General features: G+C 32.1%; 2 protein-coding genes across 2 annotated transcripts in view; one reads left to right on the forward strand and one right to left on the reverse strand.

Annotated features, from left to right (window-relative positions):
* Positions 1–3,014: 3,014 nt before the first annotated feature.
* On the forward strand, positions 3,015–6,721 carry LOC105623764. The gene is made up of 9 exons (XM_012205142.1): positions 3,015–3,021; positions 4,315–4,430; positions 4,610–4,721; positions 4,944–5,071; positions 5,160–5,365; positions 5,429–5,724; positions 5,997–6,243; positions 6,336–6,527; positions 6,619–6,721. Exons 1-9 carry the CDS (start codon positions 3,015–3,017, stop codon positions 6,719–6,721), a joined length of 1,407 nt encoding a protein of 468 aa, XP_012060532.1.
* A 3,811-nt stretch (positions 6,722–10,532) lies between these two features.
* LOC105623765 (NADH dehydrogenase [ubiquinone] 1 subunit C2) overlaps positions 10,533–16,928 on the reverse strand; it is a 14,858-nt gene continuing 8,462 nt past the window's right edge. Inside the window, exon 3 of the mRNA XM_012205143.1 lies at positions 10,533–10,811. Coding sequence (XP_012060533.1) covers positions 10,762–10,811 — 50 coding nt within the window. The 3' untranslated portion in view covers positions 10,533–10,761. The remainder of the gene's footprint in view (positions 10,812–16,928) is intronic.

Below are 16,928 nucleotides of genomic sequence, written 5' to 3' on the forward strand. Positions count from 1 at the left end.
TTAGTTGTGTGTGTGTGTGTGTGTGTGTGTGTGTGTGTGTGTGTGTGTGTGTGTGTGTGGACTCAACATTCTGAATTATGCAGTCACGTTGCTCTTCGAAACTATGTCTGACTAATTCTAATTTCGTCTTTTTTTCTTCTGATGATATTCCAGCCTTCTTCCACGGAATTATGTTTTTCGATAGCATATCCTTTTCTTGTTTCTATCTTCGCCTTTCTCTTCGTAGCCGTTATTTTTATCTATAGTATCATATTGCGAATAAGGAAATATTTAATTGCAACAATAAAATTAATTATAAAAAGAATCCAATAAATAATTAAGCAGCTCTTACATATATCGTATATTCTATATTTGTATATACTTTATCACAGAAATAAACGTGCATATATGAATGATATTCGTCTAATTGAAAAATAGAAATCAGACATGGTTTTATAGTCTTATTAATTGATTCATTTAGAAAATTCTTCGATCTTTATCTATGATAAGAATTCATGAACCCAATGAGCCAAATTTTTCAAATCCGTAGAACGAAAAAAAAAATAAATAAATAAAATGTAGAAATCGAAAGACGACATGGATGTGCCGATCAAATTCGATACGTCGGTGGTTTCACTCGCGTTTACATAAGATTTAGTTCACGCGCATATAACGTATGTATGTATATATCTAGAGAGCGAAAGAGTGCACACACATGTGCGTGCATCTGGACGATAGAAGGAAATGTTGTATCTTTGGAGAGAACGAAAGAACACATCGTGAATACAACATCGTCATTGCCAATGTATTGGTATATACCTTCACTTTCCACTTTACCACTAAACGGACCTTAACTCTTTGACGTCTGCGAACATGAACATCTCTTGACGAGTTGCAGTTGTCCTGTCTTCATTGTCTCGCTGCCTACAGTAATGGAAAAGAAATAGAAATAGATTTTGAAGTTCATTACAAATATTTTATCAAATTCTACAGAAATTTAATTTAATACTGGAAACAGTGATTAATTACTTATTTTAAGTATTAAAACGTTCAGTGCTTTTAAAATTGAAATATAGAAATCATACAGAAGGTTGTGTTCAATGCTTTTAATACTTAAAATAAGTAATAATTAATTACTTTCAGTATTAAATTAGCTAATATTATATTAGATTTCTATAAAAGAAGTCAGACGAGACAGATTAGGAATTTCAAAGGTTCACTGATCTTTGACCTTGCAAATAGAAATCTATAATATAACTTATGTAACGAATTAAATATATCTCATTTTTTTTCAAGTCACCTGTTTAGAATGCAGACATCCGTTACTGTATCAGGCAAATCTAGCGAAAGCAAGGTCACCGATTCCATGATATTGCTGGGCTTTTTAATCGCTGAGCGATCAAATTAAACATCAGATATTTCACGTGTAATTTCTGATCAATATTCTGTGCACAGGGGAATGAAAATTGAGGAATGAAAATTGAGGAAATTTATTAGAGTTTATTACCTTGATTGAAGCCAATTGAGACCAATTACTTAACCATTTACTAATTGTGATCATAAAGTAATTATCTTGCTTATTGTTTAATGAAAAAAATCATTAAACGATCATTAATCGGAATCACTAATCATGAAGACCAAATTCGAAAAGACGTATATATATATATATCTTTTTTAAATGACAAAAATTTGTATATCTCATAATATTTTTAAGAATTGTTCATATTTAAAATTTATAAAGATTTCTAAAAAAAAAATATTTTTAAACTTCTTCAGATTTTGTTAATTTTCTTTGAAAATTATAGAATGAGAAATCTTAAAAATTTTAGAATTTTGAAATTTACATATGTAAAGGAAAGATGTAGCCCGGAAAAAATTTTTCATGCATGAATATGTATAAACATATATAAATATTCATAAATATACATAATTTTATATATACAACTTTTTTTATCCATACATGTTTTATCCATACATCCTTCTTCTTTTTGCAAAATTACTTTTTAATGTAATAAAAATAACAATAGCAATATGAAAACATTAAAAAATAATTAAAAAGGTAATTTCTATTATTTATTTTTAAAAAATCAATTTTGAAGAAATTGAAAGAAATTACTTATGTGTAGTTAAATATAAAATTATGCATAATTGTGTATGAGCAATTTTTTTTAGTATTTTTCAAACTTGTTTTTTTTTCTAAAATGAACATTGCGAAAATTATTCCTTTAATTATTTTTTATGTTTTCATATTACTATTACACTTATTTCTATTACACTAAAAAGTAATTTTACAAAAGAAAGAGGGATATATGGACATATTTCATATATGATTATACGTGTTTATGAATATTTATATATGTTTATACATATTTATACATATTAATCTGCTTATTAATCTACTTATTAATGTATAAAAATTTTTTACCGAAAGACATTTTCAACACCTTCCAAAAAGTGTTTCAATTCATATAAAAGATCTAAAGAATTTGAAAAAAAAAAGTTATAAAGTTATATAGAAAAATTTTGAAAAATTCTAAAATTTATTGAAAATTCTGAAAAATTATGTGAAGAACTTTAAGAAAAAAATTTCTCTAGGATAATATAATCTTATTTTGATTTAATTCTAATATTGTAAGCAAAAGGAATAAAAATGTGCATACGCATAACAATTATAAAGTCATTAAGAAGAATATATCTTCATAAGTATTACTTTCTCTCGCGCGAGAGCTACGAACCTACATTTTTTAATACCTTCATATCTTCATGTCGATCATACGTCGTGCAATTTCTCTCACTATATTTCGCATCTGATGCCGCTGTTCCTATAATTAGTCCAAATTTCAATATTGAATTATATTAATTCAATACCAATTTAAGTTTATTACTAAGAGAAATATCATGTGTGAAATATTTAAATAAGAACTTTGATTGTACTGAAGCTCCATAATTGTAGACATAATGTTAACTCAAACACTTACCACGAATGCGTTATGAGTTTCGCGAAAACTTGTGCAACTCTTGCATATGTAGTCACGATGGCGCGTCTGGAATAGCTAAAGAACTCTTCCGGCATTCAGAGATTTTTCAAGCGTTCTGCATAAATCGATACATTGTAGCTTGGCTGAATAGCTAAATACAAAGAAGTGTAAAGATCGAGTTTAGAACTTCCTAAGAAATTATCTACATCCATTCGCGGAATCCGGATTAATTAACATTAAGGATCGAAGATATTATTAGTGTATTGACATTTCAGGCGCTATAGCGAATTTAAGATTTTACGACTATCAATTTAATGCCTCACGGAGATTTCTGTCTCTGACGCAGTTCTAAATTTTCAGTTTAAAAAGGCGATGAAAAAAAGAAGGCGCGTGAAACGGAGCTTTGAAATACTTAGAAGTTTATTGTAGTGCTAATGCAATTCCGCCTTTTAGACGCTTTTGCGTTTCAGCGAAAGGAATATAAACACTCATCTGTGCACATACATATGCTCAAAGATATTGGAATGCCCACAATCACGTTTCTCGCTTTCTCAAACTTCTCTTCTGGAATTTCTCTCGTCCATGTTTTCGACACGCAGGCTCTCTGTGCATACGTGACGTACTATCCTCGTCCTTGTTCTGTTGAATATGTGACAAAATGACAAATATTAATATATATATCGGCATAGATTGAAAATGTGAGGATTCTTGCAATTTATGACGAGAAAATACTTGTTTCTAAATATGCTGTACGTTGCATGCAATATTATAAATTTGTTAGACAACTATACTGCAGCGGACAGCGTGTCCATTCATTAAAGTCATTGTTTTGTCATCGTTGTGTCAAGCGTAATTATGCTGCTTGGGACGTAATAATATTTGACAGAAAGAATGCAGTAAAAGTGGAACGTAGGCACTTGATAGCCAGCAGCCAGCCGGCCTCATTTGAAATACAAGAACGTAACTTGAGCGTAAACGTGTCTACGAGCGTTCCCCAACCTTGACATTTTCCTGGTTTAGCATTTAGCGATTTTCGAGGAATTAAATCATCTGTATGATCATGATCTTCTCCTCTCTAAAACTAAATAAAATGTCTGGACTTCGTAATCGCCTGGGAATAAAAGAACAATTTATGCACGATAAAAAAGAATTTTTTTTTGCCACGTAAGCTCGCGCGTAGGATTACGATTAAGTGTGATAAACGCTTCGTTGTTTTTATGAGAGGATGGAAAAAGGAGAGAGAAATCCTTTCCTGATGTATTTATGCATATATGAAGAAGTTCGAGCATATTTTCTGCATCAATGGAAAATTATTATTTCTTGTATGTTGAATTTTTTCTTTTATCGCTCTCTGCAGTACATTGTCAAAAGAATAAAAAGGATGAGGACAAGAAAGACGAGGAATTCAGGTGTCCGGAGGGCCAAGGTAATGGTAATTTTGCCGATCCGGCAACTTGCAGGAGATTTTATCAGGTAATTTAGTAATTATTAATTTATCAGGTCATATTCATAATTATATATTTTATATATTGTTCTGATTACCTTGTTAATTTCGTTATTGGTCAGTTCTGGATTATTTATCTTCGCTACGATTATTCATATCGTGATTGTACATTCGTAATATAAATTGTATATTCTTTATTTTCCGAAAGTGCGTCGATGGATATCCCTACTTGAACCGATGTCCATCGGGCCTGCACTTCGATGACATTAGTAAGTTTTGTACTTTCAAAAACGAGGCGCGATGCGGACCCATCGAGACCAGTAAGTAGATACTTTTATGTTACACAGAATTAGTTAAGATTGATTCTATGAAACGAATGGAGCATGATTTAGAGAGGCAACTGCAGGTCTTCAAAAAGTTTTTTTAATGATACAATTATTATGTTTTAAACTCATTTTTTATTCGTCAAAGCATATAATTTCTGGCGAGAGTCCAACGCAACATTCGCAGCTTCTGGCACTGAATGGTCTTTTAATTTTTAGCACCAGCACCAATCACTGAGCCGCCAATGGATTTGGCCGAGCGCTGTGACACGGCGAACTGTCTACTTCCGTACTGCTTCTGTTCTAGAGACGGCACGATCATTCCTGGCGGTCTTCATCCAGAAGAGGTAAAACTTGACTATAAATTTTCGCGATGATCTATCGATTTATTCAAATGTAGATAAATACAACGATAAATACAACGAATAATTTCAGACGCCGCAAATGATAATAATGACGTTCGATGGTGCAATAAATCACAACAACTTCGATCACTATCAAAAGATATTCACCCAAGATCGTTTGAATCCCAATAACTGCCCATTGAGAGGCACGTTCTTCATCTCTCACGAGTACTGCAACTACAATATGGTTCAGAGTCTGGCACATGACGGTCATGAGATTGCGACTGAGACGATCTCGTGAGTAGTGTAAATATTCGGGGTGCATTAGGATCATTTCGCTGACGAGACAAATATTTTCAGACTCCAGAAAGGTTTGGAGGATAAAGGTTACGAGGAATGGGTCGGCGAGATGATCGGAATGCGCGAGATACTAAAGCATTTCAGCAATATTTCGACTGGTGAAGTCGTCGGTATGCGAGCGCCTTACTTGAAACCTGGTCGCAACACTCAGTATAAGGTGCTCGAAGACTTTGGATACATATATGACAGTAGTATAGGAATCTCGCCATTGAAAGTGCCAATCTGGCCGTACACCCTCGACTACAAAATCCCACACGAATGTAAAGCGGGCACCTGTCCCACTAAATCGTTTCAAGGTAATAGAATCATAACAAATTTAAATCGATATTCATAATCTTATGTTTAAGATCGTCTTAAGTACATAAGATGAACCAATCACAGAACCACATTAACATCTTAAGATATTTAAGATAGTTTTGAAATAAAAATTATGAATCCCGTTAGTCACATCTATTCAATTGGAGTAGTAATACAGGAGTATAAAAAATTATTAATAATTTAATACAATTAATACACAATAGCATATTTGATATTGTAATTTCTAAAGAAATTGTATATGTTATTATAGGTATTTGGGAATTACCGTTGAATGCGCATTATGTGGAGAGTTATGAAGGTGGACATTGTCCTTATTTAGATCAATGTGTTCTTCACAATCACGATCCCGAAGAGGTGTTTGACTGGTTACAGGAAGATTTTAACAGATATTACGAACAAAACAGAGCGCCATACATGATGCCTTTCCATACTAATTGGTTCCAAATCAAAGAATTGGAACGCGGTCTGTCAAAATTTCTCGATTGGGTGGTAACACTGTGAGTCAAAATACATATTTATAAAATATATATTTATAAAAAAATCTCAATATTTGAAAATAAACATTTTTATTTTAATTACATTTTTACAGACCTGACGTTTACTTTGTAACCGCCACGCAAGCGTTAACATGGATGACCGATCCAAAACCAATTAAAGCTCTGCATAACTTCGAAGGATGGTCATGTAAGAAAAAAGAGATTTTGCCTGAACCACCGTGTAACAATCCACACAAATGTGCTTTAGACTTCAAGCCTCCCGAATCAAATTTCACAACAACTAGGTAGAAATTTATTCAATTGTCGACACATAAAATTACGAAATAGTAATTAAATATTTTAAAAATTGTAACTATATTTTATCAATTGTAATAGGTATATGGAAACGTGTAGAGAGTGTCCAAACAAGTATCCCTGGTTGGGAGATTCGAAGGGTACAGGGCTATACAGTGATAATTACAATCCTGAAAAAAAATAGAAGTGTCACTTGAGTTAGATTTAATTTAGTGCAAACGATTCGCGTTTTGTTGTTATCAAAGTAAATGTCTTGTATGTGTGTACGATATAGACTTATTATCGATCACACACAACACACACACATACACACACACACACACACACACACACACACACGCGCGCGCGCGCGCGCGCGTTAACATCTTATTGTTTAATATCAGAGAAATCTCAAATTTTAATTTGTATTTCAAATATACATACGAATATGTACGTAAATTTATACTTTTATCTTCGTACACGACATATTCAGTGAAACCTCGTAATAGTGAACCTCGAAATAGTGTGAAAAATCTTTTCCGCGCTATGAGTAATACGAATGGGAAGTATAATACAATAGCCACTAAAATTTTGAAATAAATTTTTCATAATTTTGAGGTGAAATAGAGATAATCTCATTATAATGTTCAGATCTCTGCATGCTATTATGAGGTTTCAGTGTACTTATTCGACAAAATTCGCATCTATTGAGGTTAAGTAAGTGTGTACTACTCAATCTGAAAGAGAAAATAAAATTTCGTGATGCTACATAAAATCTAAAAAAAAATTTGTCTTTTATTTATAAAGGATAGCAACAATTTTATAATAATTTTTCTTATATACAAAAATTTGAATATCATGATTCCCTAATTTAAAAATACAATAAAGGAAATAGAAGAGCTTAAGAGAATAGACGCTAAGTACAAGTGCGCTAATTGTACAAAAATATCTCTCAATATATTTACACGATAATAGAAATTTATTAAGAGAACGACGAAAGAACGACGATAATCATTAAATAATATAATATCGTATGTTTTGATTAATCTTCTAATCTTCTTTAGCGATAATAATAGATGCAAAAGTTACCTAGTGTAAAATGATCGGAATCTTAATGAAAAAATTTCGCTGAAATTATTTCACATTTTAGAACATTTCGGCAAAATTGCTGAACTTTTAATGAAAGTGAATTTTTCAATTAACATACTGAAAAATCGTTGGAACTGAACTGAAATTACTGAACTGAAATTTTGTTGAAATTTTTGCTGAAATTTTTCTGAAATATTGATAAAAATGAATTTTTCAACTAAAAATCGCTGAAATTAAACTAAAATTTTTCCGAAGTTCTAAAACGTGAATTTTAACGAAATTTTTCCATCAGAGAGAATGTGAAATTATTTGTTGCAATCTCCAGAGAAGCCAATTAAGTTCTTTCTCTGTCGAGAATACATTTTTCCATGCCAGTTACAAAACTGGATGGAATTCACGATGTCGGTGCCTTTAATTACGAAATTGAATATAAGTATTTTTATATAGATGTACAAAGAATTCATCCGCGATGGAAATTTCGAACACATAGTGTGAACTTCAAACACATAATATCAAATGTCTTGATGGGAAGTCAACGATTAAAGATTTTTTTATCAAATTATCAGGGCTCGGTAAAATAACTCTGATGCGACTTACTTAAAATAAAAAAATATAAAATAAATTCCAGAAACTTATTTAAAATATAAAATCGTAGGAATCAATAAAATCACTGATACAACTTATTTGAAATAAAAAACGTAAAATAGATTCCAAAAAACTTATATTTTTAAAATATTAAATAAGGAATAAATCACAAAAAATTATTTAAAATATAAAATAAGAAACAGGGCCCGAAAATACATTTATTTATTTACAATATAGAATAACTTTTATTTAAAATATAAAAATAACTTGTCTTTTATTTTAAATAAGTTTTCGAAGGCTATTTCTTGTTTTAAATAAAAAATAGATTTCGGAAAACTTACTTAAAATATAAAGTAACAAATATGTATTTTAAATAAACGTTTCAAATAGTATTTAAATAAAAAATATTTTAATGATTTTGTTTATTTATATAATATACGAATACATTTCTAAATATAACGTTTCAAGTTTTTTTTTAGTTTACAGCCTATAATTGATACTTAATATTAACTCTTTGCGAACCAGGATGGTGAAAAATGGATCATATATGGGTATATCTCATACTCCACACGTGCAATACTTCATCATAAATATACTATAATTTAATTACTCACTATCACTTTTATCGGATTGGTAACATAACTGATATAATTTATTTAAAATAAAAAACATAAAATTAGGTTTCAGAAAATTGTTTAAAATTCATAATCGATAAAAAACTGATACAACTTATTTAAAATAAAAAATATAAAATAAATTCCAAAAACTTATTTAAAATATTAAAGAAATAGATCAAAAGACGTTATTTTAAATAATACTATTTAATTTTTTTTATTTAAAATGTACATTTTAAATAAATTTATTTGAAATAAGACCGAGCCTGCAAATTATAAAATAATAAATATAATATGTACAGTACGGAATAATGTTGACCATACATCGTCAAATAGTGAAAATTAATAAAGACTCGCCGATCATTTAAAAATCATTTGTAATAAAAACAAACTAAGAGTAGTTAAAATAACTATAATATATTTGATTTAGCAGTTCTATGCTTGTTTTCAAATTAATGCTAAATATTATTTTGTTATTTTATATCGACTATCTTTAATATCAGTCTCTTATTATAATTTCGCTCTAATATCCAAAATTTTGACGTCTTCTCAACTGAAATCTGATTATAATGCAATCTATGATCTGTAATTACAGAATGTATTGTTGTATTTCTATTAATATGAGATACCTGTGTTCTGAGATTGTCTCGTTTCTTTTGTCTCTCCGTTTGTCCAACATAAGTCGCATCACAATCCTTACAAGAGATTTTATAGACAATGTTCTTTTTACAAGTCGCAGGCACCGACGAAACTATTAAAGTGATTAATGTCTAATTCAGACTGGACGCAAGCGGAGCAGCAACCAATCAGTGAGGCGATATTTACAGTGACGTAAAAAATATCACCTTATTGGTTGGTTGCTGTTCTGCTGCTTGACGCTTGCTGCGTTCAGTCTGCACTAAGCATAGAGAAAAACTGATAATATTGTACTAATTTATGATTTATTAGTCCTGTAGATATGTTTATCGGTGTATATGTATTTAAAGCTCGCAATAATATTCGATTTTTCTTTAAAATTATGATTTCGATGTTATCGTCAAAGTTTAATTATCAATAGAAATGATAACAGAGAAAAAATTGTAATTTTTCGGCAATATATAGGATATTATAGCTTTACAAGAATGCATATTTATTTATGAAGTATTTACCTAATAAAAATTATGAATTTATAATGTATTACAGCCAAATATTTATGTTAATAGCAAATTTATATTAATTGTCGATAATGTCAGCGCTCTTCAATTATCTCCAGGTCTTTTTTATACCGCCGAAAATTTGCCTAGGATTGACGGTTTTTAATAGTATCTCGACGGTGTCGCAGGTAATGGATCTTTTTGTGCTCTAATAATATTACCCAATTTATTCATGCTGTAAAAGGATAGGCAACGATAGAACGTGTCTTTGACGTTTCTAAATTTTTCAAACAATGGACTTACTTACATATAGAAATTGTAAACTGTATTTTGAATTGATCATCATTATTATTGTCATCATATTATGATTATTGTCTTCATATAAGGATATCTTTTTATTAAAAAATTTTATCTTTTAGCCATTGTTGAAAAAATAAGTTACGTCTATATTATTATCGCTGAAAAAGATTAGAAGACTAATCGAGTTACGAATTATATAATCGTTGTTCTTCCGGCTCTTAATAAATTTTCTATTAACTTAATTAAATATTGATGTTTTTGAATAATTAGCGCACTTGTACCAGTGCCTATTCTCTCGAGCCCTTCTATTTCCTTTATTTTCTTATATACAACGTTCCTTATTTATTATACATAAAAACAGTATGTTGTTTTTCGTTACTCGAAACACTATGTATTATATATATAGATATATATTTTAAAATATATATACAATATGTCTACATTCATTGCATTGAACTGCATTGTCTGTCTGCATTGTAAGAAACGCAATCAAGACAATCAACCTCTAACAGTTTTCACAATAATTAACGCACTGGGGTCCACTCCTCCAATACTTGGCTATACTTTATACGTTCTGGAAAAAGAAACAAGAGCAGCCATGTAATATTTTAAATCAGATTATGATAAGCAGATATTTAATGAACTCTACAGTTTTTCCTTCTGATACATTCATCATATTTTAGCTGGCTTTTTATTAAAGCCGGGCTAAATAATTTTTGTATTAAAAAGAACAATGAAAAATGATTAATTTTTGGTTTAATTTATAGTATTAGATTAATAACAAACGTTTGAGTTTTTATAATAAAAATATGATATACACTATCATTCAAAAGTTTGGCACTCTACAATTTCTTAGATAAAATTGCATTAATGTTTATAAATAATAAAATTGAAAATATTATTATATTTATTTTTATTTTTTATATCATATTTTATTATCATACAACGTCCCTGGATACAGATTAGGAAAGATCCATACTCTAACTTCTATCGCAATACTGCTTTTCATCCATCGTGAATTTTACTGCGTTTCATCGTTTGCTCACATTTGATCAATTTTTCTTCTTTTCAATTTTTCTTTCTTTTCAATCTTGATTGTCAATTCACATATCACGAATATCGGCTACACGATGATTTATGACAAATATCATTTCACAATAACAAATATCAAGACTCAAAATATTTTTACTCAGTAATTAATACTAATACTACTACATATCATGGATGTACCATATTGACTGTACGGAACAAACTCATGGATAGAAGACAGTAAATAATCTTTACACTGTTAATTTTAAGTCAGTTAATTTATTGAATTATATATAATTTTATGATTTTATATTTTATTTTGTGTTTTATTATTCATTTATATAACATCTATCATTTATATAACATCTATATTCGCGAACATTGATAACGACCTGATTGATGTCGAAACGTTTGTTTTATTTATAATTTTATGTTTTCATAATGATTATTTTCATTTATTTTAAATATTAAACGTTTTAACAAAATTGGCTTGTAGCTCTTCTATTTTATTATTGTCAATTTTTATTTTTAAACCTACATTATTGGAATGAAACATGATTAAAACAATATGGAATTTTGTACATTTACGAAGTCAATAAATAAAGATATTCGACTAATATGCCGAATAAGGGAGGTAACTCTGTTGACCTTGATCTTGACATAAGTTGTCAAAGTCATGACCTCCACCAGGTTTTAACCGTCGTCATTCATTAAAAAGTTATTAACAAAAGAAGTTTGAAAAATGATGTCTCTTTTTTACTATATAAAACATAAATTTTCTTTAAAATATATTTTACAACTTTCCATGCGAAGCGACTCTCACTCCATCTCCCCCCCCCCCTGCTTAGGAGCACATGACTTCCACATGAAGCGACTTTCATTCCATTTCTCTTCTTGCTTAAAGGATTCGATATCTATGTGAAGCGATTCTGGGTCCCTCCCCCTTGCTGAGGAGCACGCACCTTTCATGCGAAACGACTCTCATCCAACCTTCATGCGAAGCGACTCCTCCTATACTTCTCCCCCTGCCAAGGGGTGCACGATTTTCCATGCGAAGCAACTTGGGATGAAATTTGCTTTGCATGGAAAGTTGTTGGCAAGGGGAGAGGTCGGATGAAAGTCGCTTCGCGTAAAAAGTTCTAAAATATATTTTAAAGCAAAAAATTTCTGTTTTATATAGTAGAAAAGAGACATCATTTTTCAAACTTTATTATTAATATTAGGTGTACAACTTTGCTTCCGCCTTTTTTGCTAGCGGTAAATGGTGGTCGAAATAAATAGATCATAGACGTCATACAATAAACTTGGGCATCTGTCAACATAACCCCATAGAAACATTAGTCGATTTGTGTCTGCATAAAGTTATTCTCGATTGAAAATGTCAGTTTACGAGCCAAATTCTCGTCATTTGCGGGAGGTTTTAATTTTTTGCTTCAATATGAAGAAATCTGCGGCTGAGGCTCATCGAATGCTCTCAAATACTTATGGTGAGGTCGCTATTAGAAAAAATGTGTTGTGAGTGGTTTCAACGCTTCAAGAACGGTGATTTTGACGTCGAAGACCGGCATAGCGGTGGAAGAGAGAAGGTTTTCGAAGATGTAGAATTGGAGGCATTACTAGCAAGACTCATGTCAAAATCAAGAAGAATTGACACGATCATTGGGAGTGACTCAACAAGCCATTTCAAAACGCCTCAAAGCCATGGGAATGATTCAGAAGCAAGGAAATTGGATGCCGTACGAATTGAAGCCGAGAGATATTGAACGGCGTTTGTTTGCTTGTGAACAGCTGCTTGAAAGGAAAAGACAGAAGGGATTTCTGCATCGCATTGTGACTGGGGACGAAAAATGGGTTCATTACGATAATCCCAAGCGCAGAAAATCATTCCCGGCCATGCTTCCATGTCGACGGCCAAACCGAATATTCACGGCTCCAAGGTCATGCTCTGTATTTGGTGGGACCAGCTCGGCGTAGTGTATTATGAACTGTTAAAACCGACTGAAACACACATCACAGGCGATCGGTATCGAACGCAATTGATGCGTTTGAGCCGAACATTGAAAGACAAACGGCCGCAATACAACGAGAGACACGATAAAGTAATTTTGCAGCATGACAATGCTCGACCCCATGTTGCGAAAGTGGTCAAGACATACTTAGAAACGTTGAAATGGGAAGTCCTACCCCACCCGCCGTATTCTTCAGACGTTGCTCCCTCTGACTATCACTTGTTTCGATCAATGGCACACGGCCTGGCTGATCAGTACTTCCGGTCTTATGAAATAAAAAATTCGATCGATTCGTGGATAGCCTTAAAAGATGACCAGTTTTTTCGACGCGGGATTCGTACGCTACCCGAAAGATGGGAGAAAGTAGTGGCCATGGACAATACTTTGAATCATAAATTTATAACCAGTTTTTTACAATAAAGCCTCGAATTTCGGAACAAAAACGGCGGAAGCAAAGCACCTAATAATTTTTTAATGAATGACAGCTAAAATCTCGTGGAGGTCACTCAGAGTTATGACCTTGACAACATATGTCAAGGTCAAAGTTATCGGAGTTGTTTCCTCTATAGCTCCTCTATATCTTCAGCATATTTATCAGATATTCCAAACTTTTGAGCGGTGTGTATTTATATGACTGTCACCTCATAATAATTACTAGTAGTTAACAAAACATAAATAAAAAATTCCAGTGCCGATTATTAGCAATCATGACGATGAACATATTAATTATAAAATACTAGGATTATGTTTATCCTACAATTGCATAAGTTATAAGTTGTAGTCATAAAAATTGACAATCACAGTCGAATATTTTCCACAAATTCAAGTGTGGATGGTTGATCAATCTTTATAACTATAACTACTTACGAATATGCTTACGTTTTTGTAGAATAGGCTTTAGGAACATTACTTTTAAAAATAACGTATTATTATTAACTTTAATAACTTTATTGTTATTATTTTTTGAAAAAAACAATTCGTTACCGTTATTAATTTAAAGATAAAAATAATTATTAACAACAACATTATTGGACTGTACATGTGAAAGCAACTAATAGAGAATAAAGGTCCATAACGGTAAAGGTTTTTGAAAATAACAACATGTGAAGTTATTGTATAAAAGAAATTTATTATTTAGTATAAGACTTTTTTAGTATATGACTTTTTTAAAGATATAAAGCTTCGAACTTTTTTAGGGCTCCTGTAGAGGGATCCTAGTGACCACGAAGGATTAAACTTTTCTAATAAATCTTTTAATTCTTTGTATTAATATTTTTATTCTTTAATGTTACTTATCTTTAAATATTCAGATTGTAATTTATAAGTGCAAATCAAAATTTTTTTAAACTTAGTTTTTATATGTTAAAGTCGTTGTTAATAGTGTAGCAGGGTGAGCTATTAGAAATAAAATTAAATGAAAATTTTGAAAGTTTCACCTTATTATTAGGTGTACAACTTTGCTTCCGCCGTTTTCCTATAAATGGCTTTAGCGGTAAGTGGTGGTGGCGAAATAAATAAATCATAGACGTCATACAATAAACTTGGGCATCTGTCAACATAACCCCATAGAAACATTAGTCGATTTGTGTCTGCATCATAAAGTTATTCTCGATTGAAAATGTCAGTTTACGAGCCAAATTCTCGTCATTTGCGGGAGGTTTTAATTTTTTGCTTCAATATGAAGAAATCTGTGGCTGAGGCTCATCGAATGCTCTCAAATACTTATGGTGAGGCCGCTATTAGTGAAAGAATGTGCCGTGAGTGGTTTCAACGCTTCAAGAACGGTGATTTTGACGTCCAAGGTCATGCTCTGTATTTGATGGGACCAGCTCGGCATAGTGTATTATGAAATGTTATTTAATTATGTTAAAACCGACTGAAACAATCACAGGCGATCGGTATCGAACGCAATTGATGCGTTTGAGCCGAGCATTGAAAGACAAACGGCCGTAATACAACGAGAGACACGATAAAGTGATTTTGCAGCATGACAATGCTCGACCCCATGTTGCGAAAGTGGTCAAGACATACTTGGAAACGTTGAAATGGGAAGTCTTACCCCACCCACCGTATTCTCCAGATGTTGCTCCCTCTGACTATCACTTGTTTCGGCACAAACAATCAATGGCACACGGCCTGGCTGACCAGCACTTCCGGTCTTATGAAGAAGTAAAAAATTGGATCGATTCGTGGATAGCCTCAAAAGATGACCAGTTTTTTCGACGCGGGATTCGTACGCTACCCGAAAGATGGGAGAAAGTAGTGGCCAGCGATGGACAATACTTTGAATCATAAATGTATAACCAGTTTTTTACAATAAAGCCTCGAATTTCGGAAAAAAAAACGGCGGAAGCAAAGTTGTACACCTAATAGAATTCACTTAGCTGCTACTTTGTATTGAAGGCAGATGCGTAAATGAAACATTCCTAACTTCAAAATAGTCAAGTGAATATCGATTATGAATATCATGGAGTATAAGCGAAGGACAGCGATCATTGAAAATTTGCGCGCTGGAAGGACGCCAAGAGAAATAATAACATTTTTCGAATATCCGAAATCAATTTATGATGTTGCCAAGAGATATGTGACTTTAAAGGGATCCGAGGAAGGTTCCCCAAAGGGGAAACCCGCGAAGAGAAAAAACAACAAAAACTCTGGAACTCAAAGAACCAAAAAGCTTATTTTGCATACATTGTATGTTTTGAAAACCTAGGGAGGAAACCTTCGATTAGGAAATTGGCGGTCGTTTTGAAAGAGTTATTCGAGCGTCTATCGGATTGTTAAAGAAGATTTGAACGTATTTATATTTGAAGGTATTTCTCCGGCTACAATCGCGCTAAAAAATTAATCGCATATAATCTACGAATGTGCCTCTTCGCGTATGTTCTTCTCTCTGAAGAGAGAAAGTTTTGAGGCGAACGTACACACACACACACGCATAAATGTCGTATCTGTGTACACGAACACTAATCCGCTAAACTAAAGACAGTTGAAATATGACAATAGCATGTCTTTGTCTCGCCGTTCAGCGTGCGAGGAGAAGTCTATCAAATTACTAAATTACTCTAATTCAGAAACCGCTAGACCTTCCCATTTTTTATAAAGTCCTATAATATTTCTATATTATATATTTATTTTTTTTTAAATCTGTAGATTTTCGCCGCAAAGAATTAAAACGTTGCTTCGACAAGGCTTGGTATACGAGTTTAAAAGCTGAAATTTTGAAGGTGAATATCTCCATTTCGATTAGAATTTTAATTATATTAGGTATACAACTTTGCTTCCGCCGTTTTTTTCCGAAATTCGAGGCTTTATTATAAAAAACTGGTTATTTTTGTTTTGTTTTGTTTTACATTTATGATTCAAAGTATTGTCCATCGCTGGCCACTACTTTCTCCCATCTTTCGGGTAGCGTACGAATCCCGCGTCGAAAAAACTGGTCATCTTTTGAGGCTATCCACGAATCGATCCAATTTTTTACTTCTTCATAAGACCGGAAGTGCTGGTCAGCCAGGCCGTGTGCCATTGATCGAAACAAGTGATAGTCAGAGGGAGCAACATCTGGAGAATACGGTGGGTGGGGTAAGACTTCCCATTTCAACGTTTCCAAGTATGTCTTGACCACTTTCGCAACATGGGGTCGAGCATTGTCA

This window comes from Atta cephalotes (genome assembly GCF_000143395.1).
Source record: "Atta cephalotes unplaced genomic scaffold scaffold00064, whole genome shotgun sequence".
NCBI classification, from domain to species: Eukaryota; Metazoa; Arthropoda; class Insecta; order Hymenoptera; family Formicidae; genus Atta; species Atta cephalotes.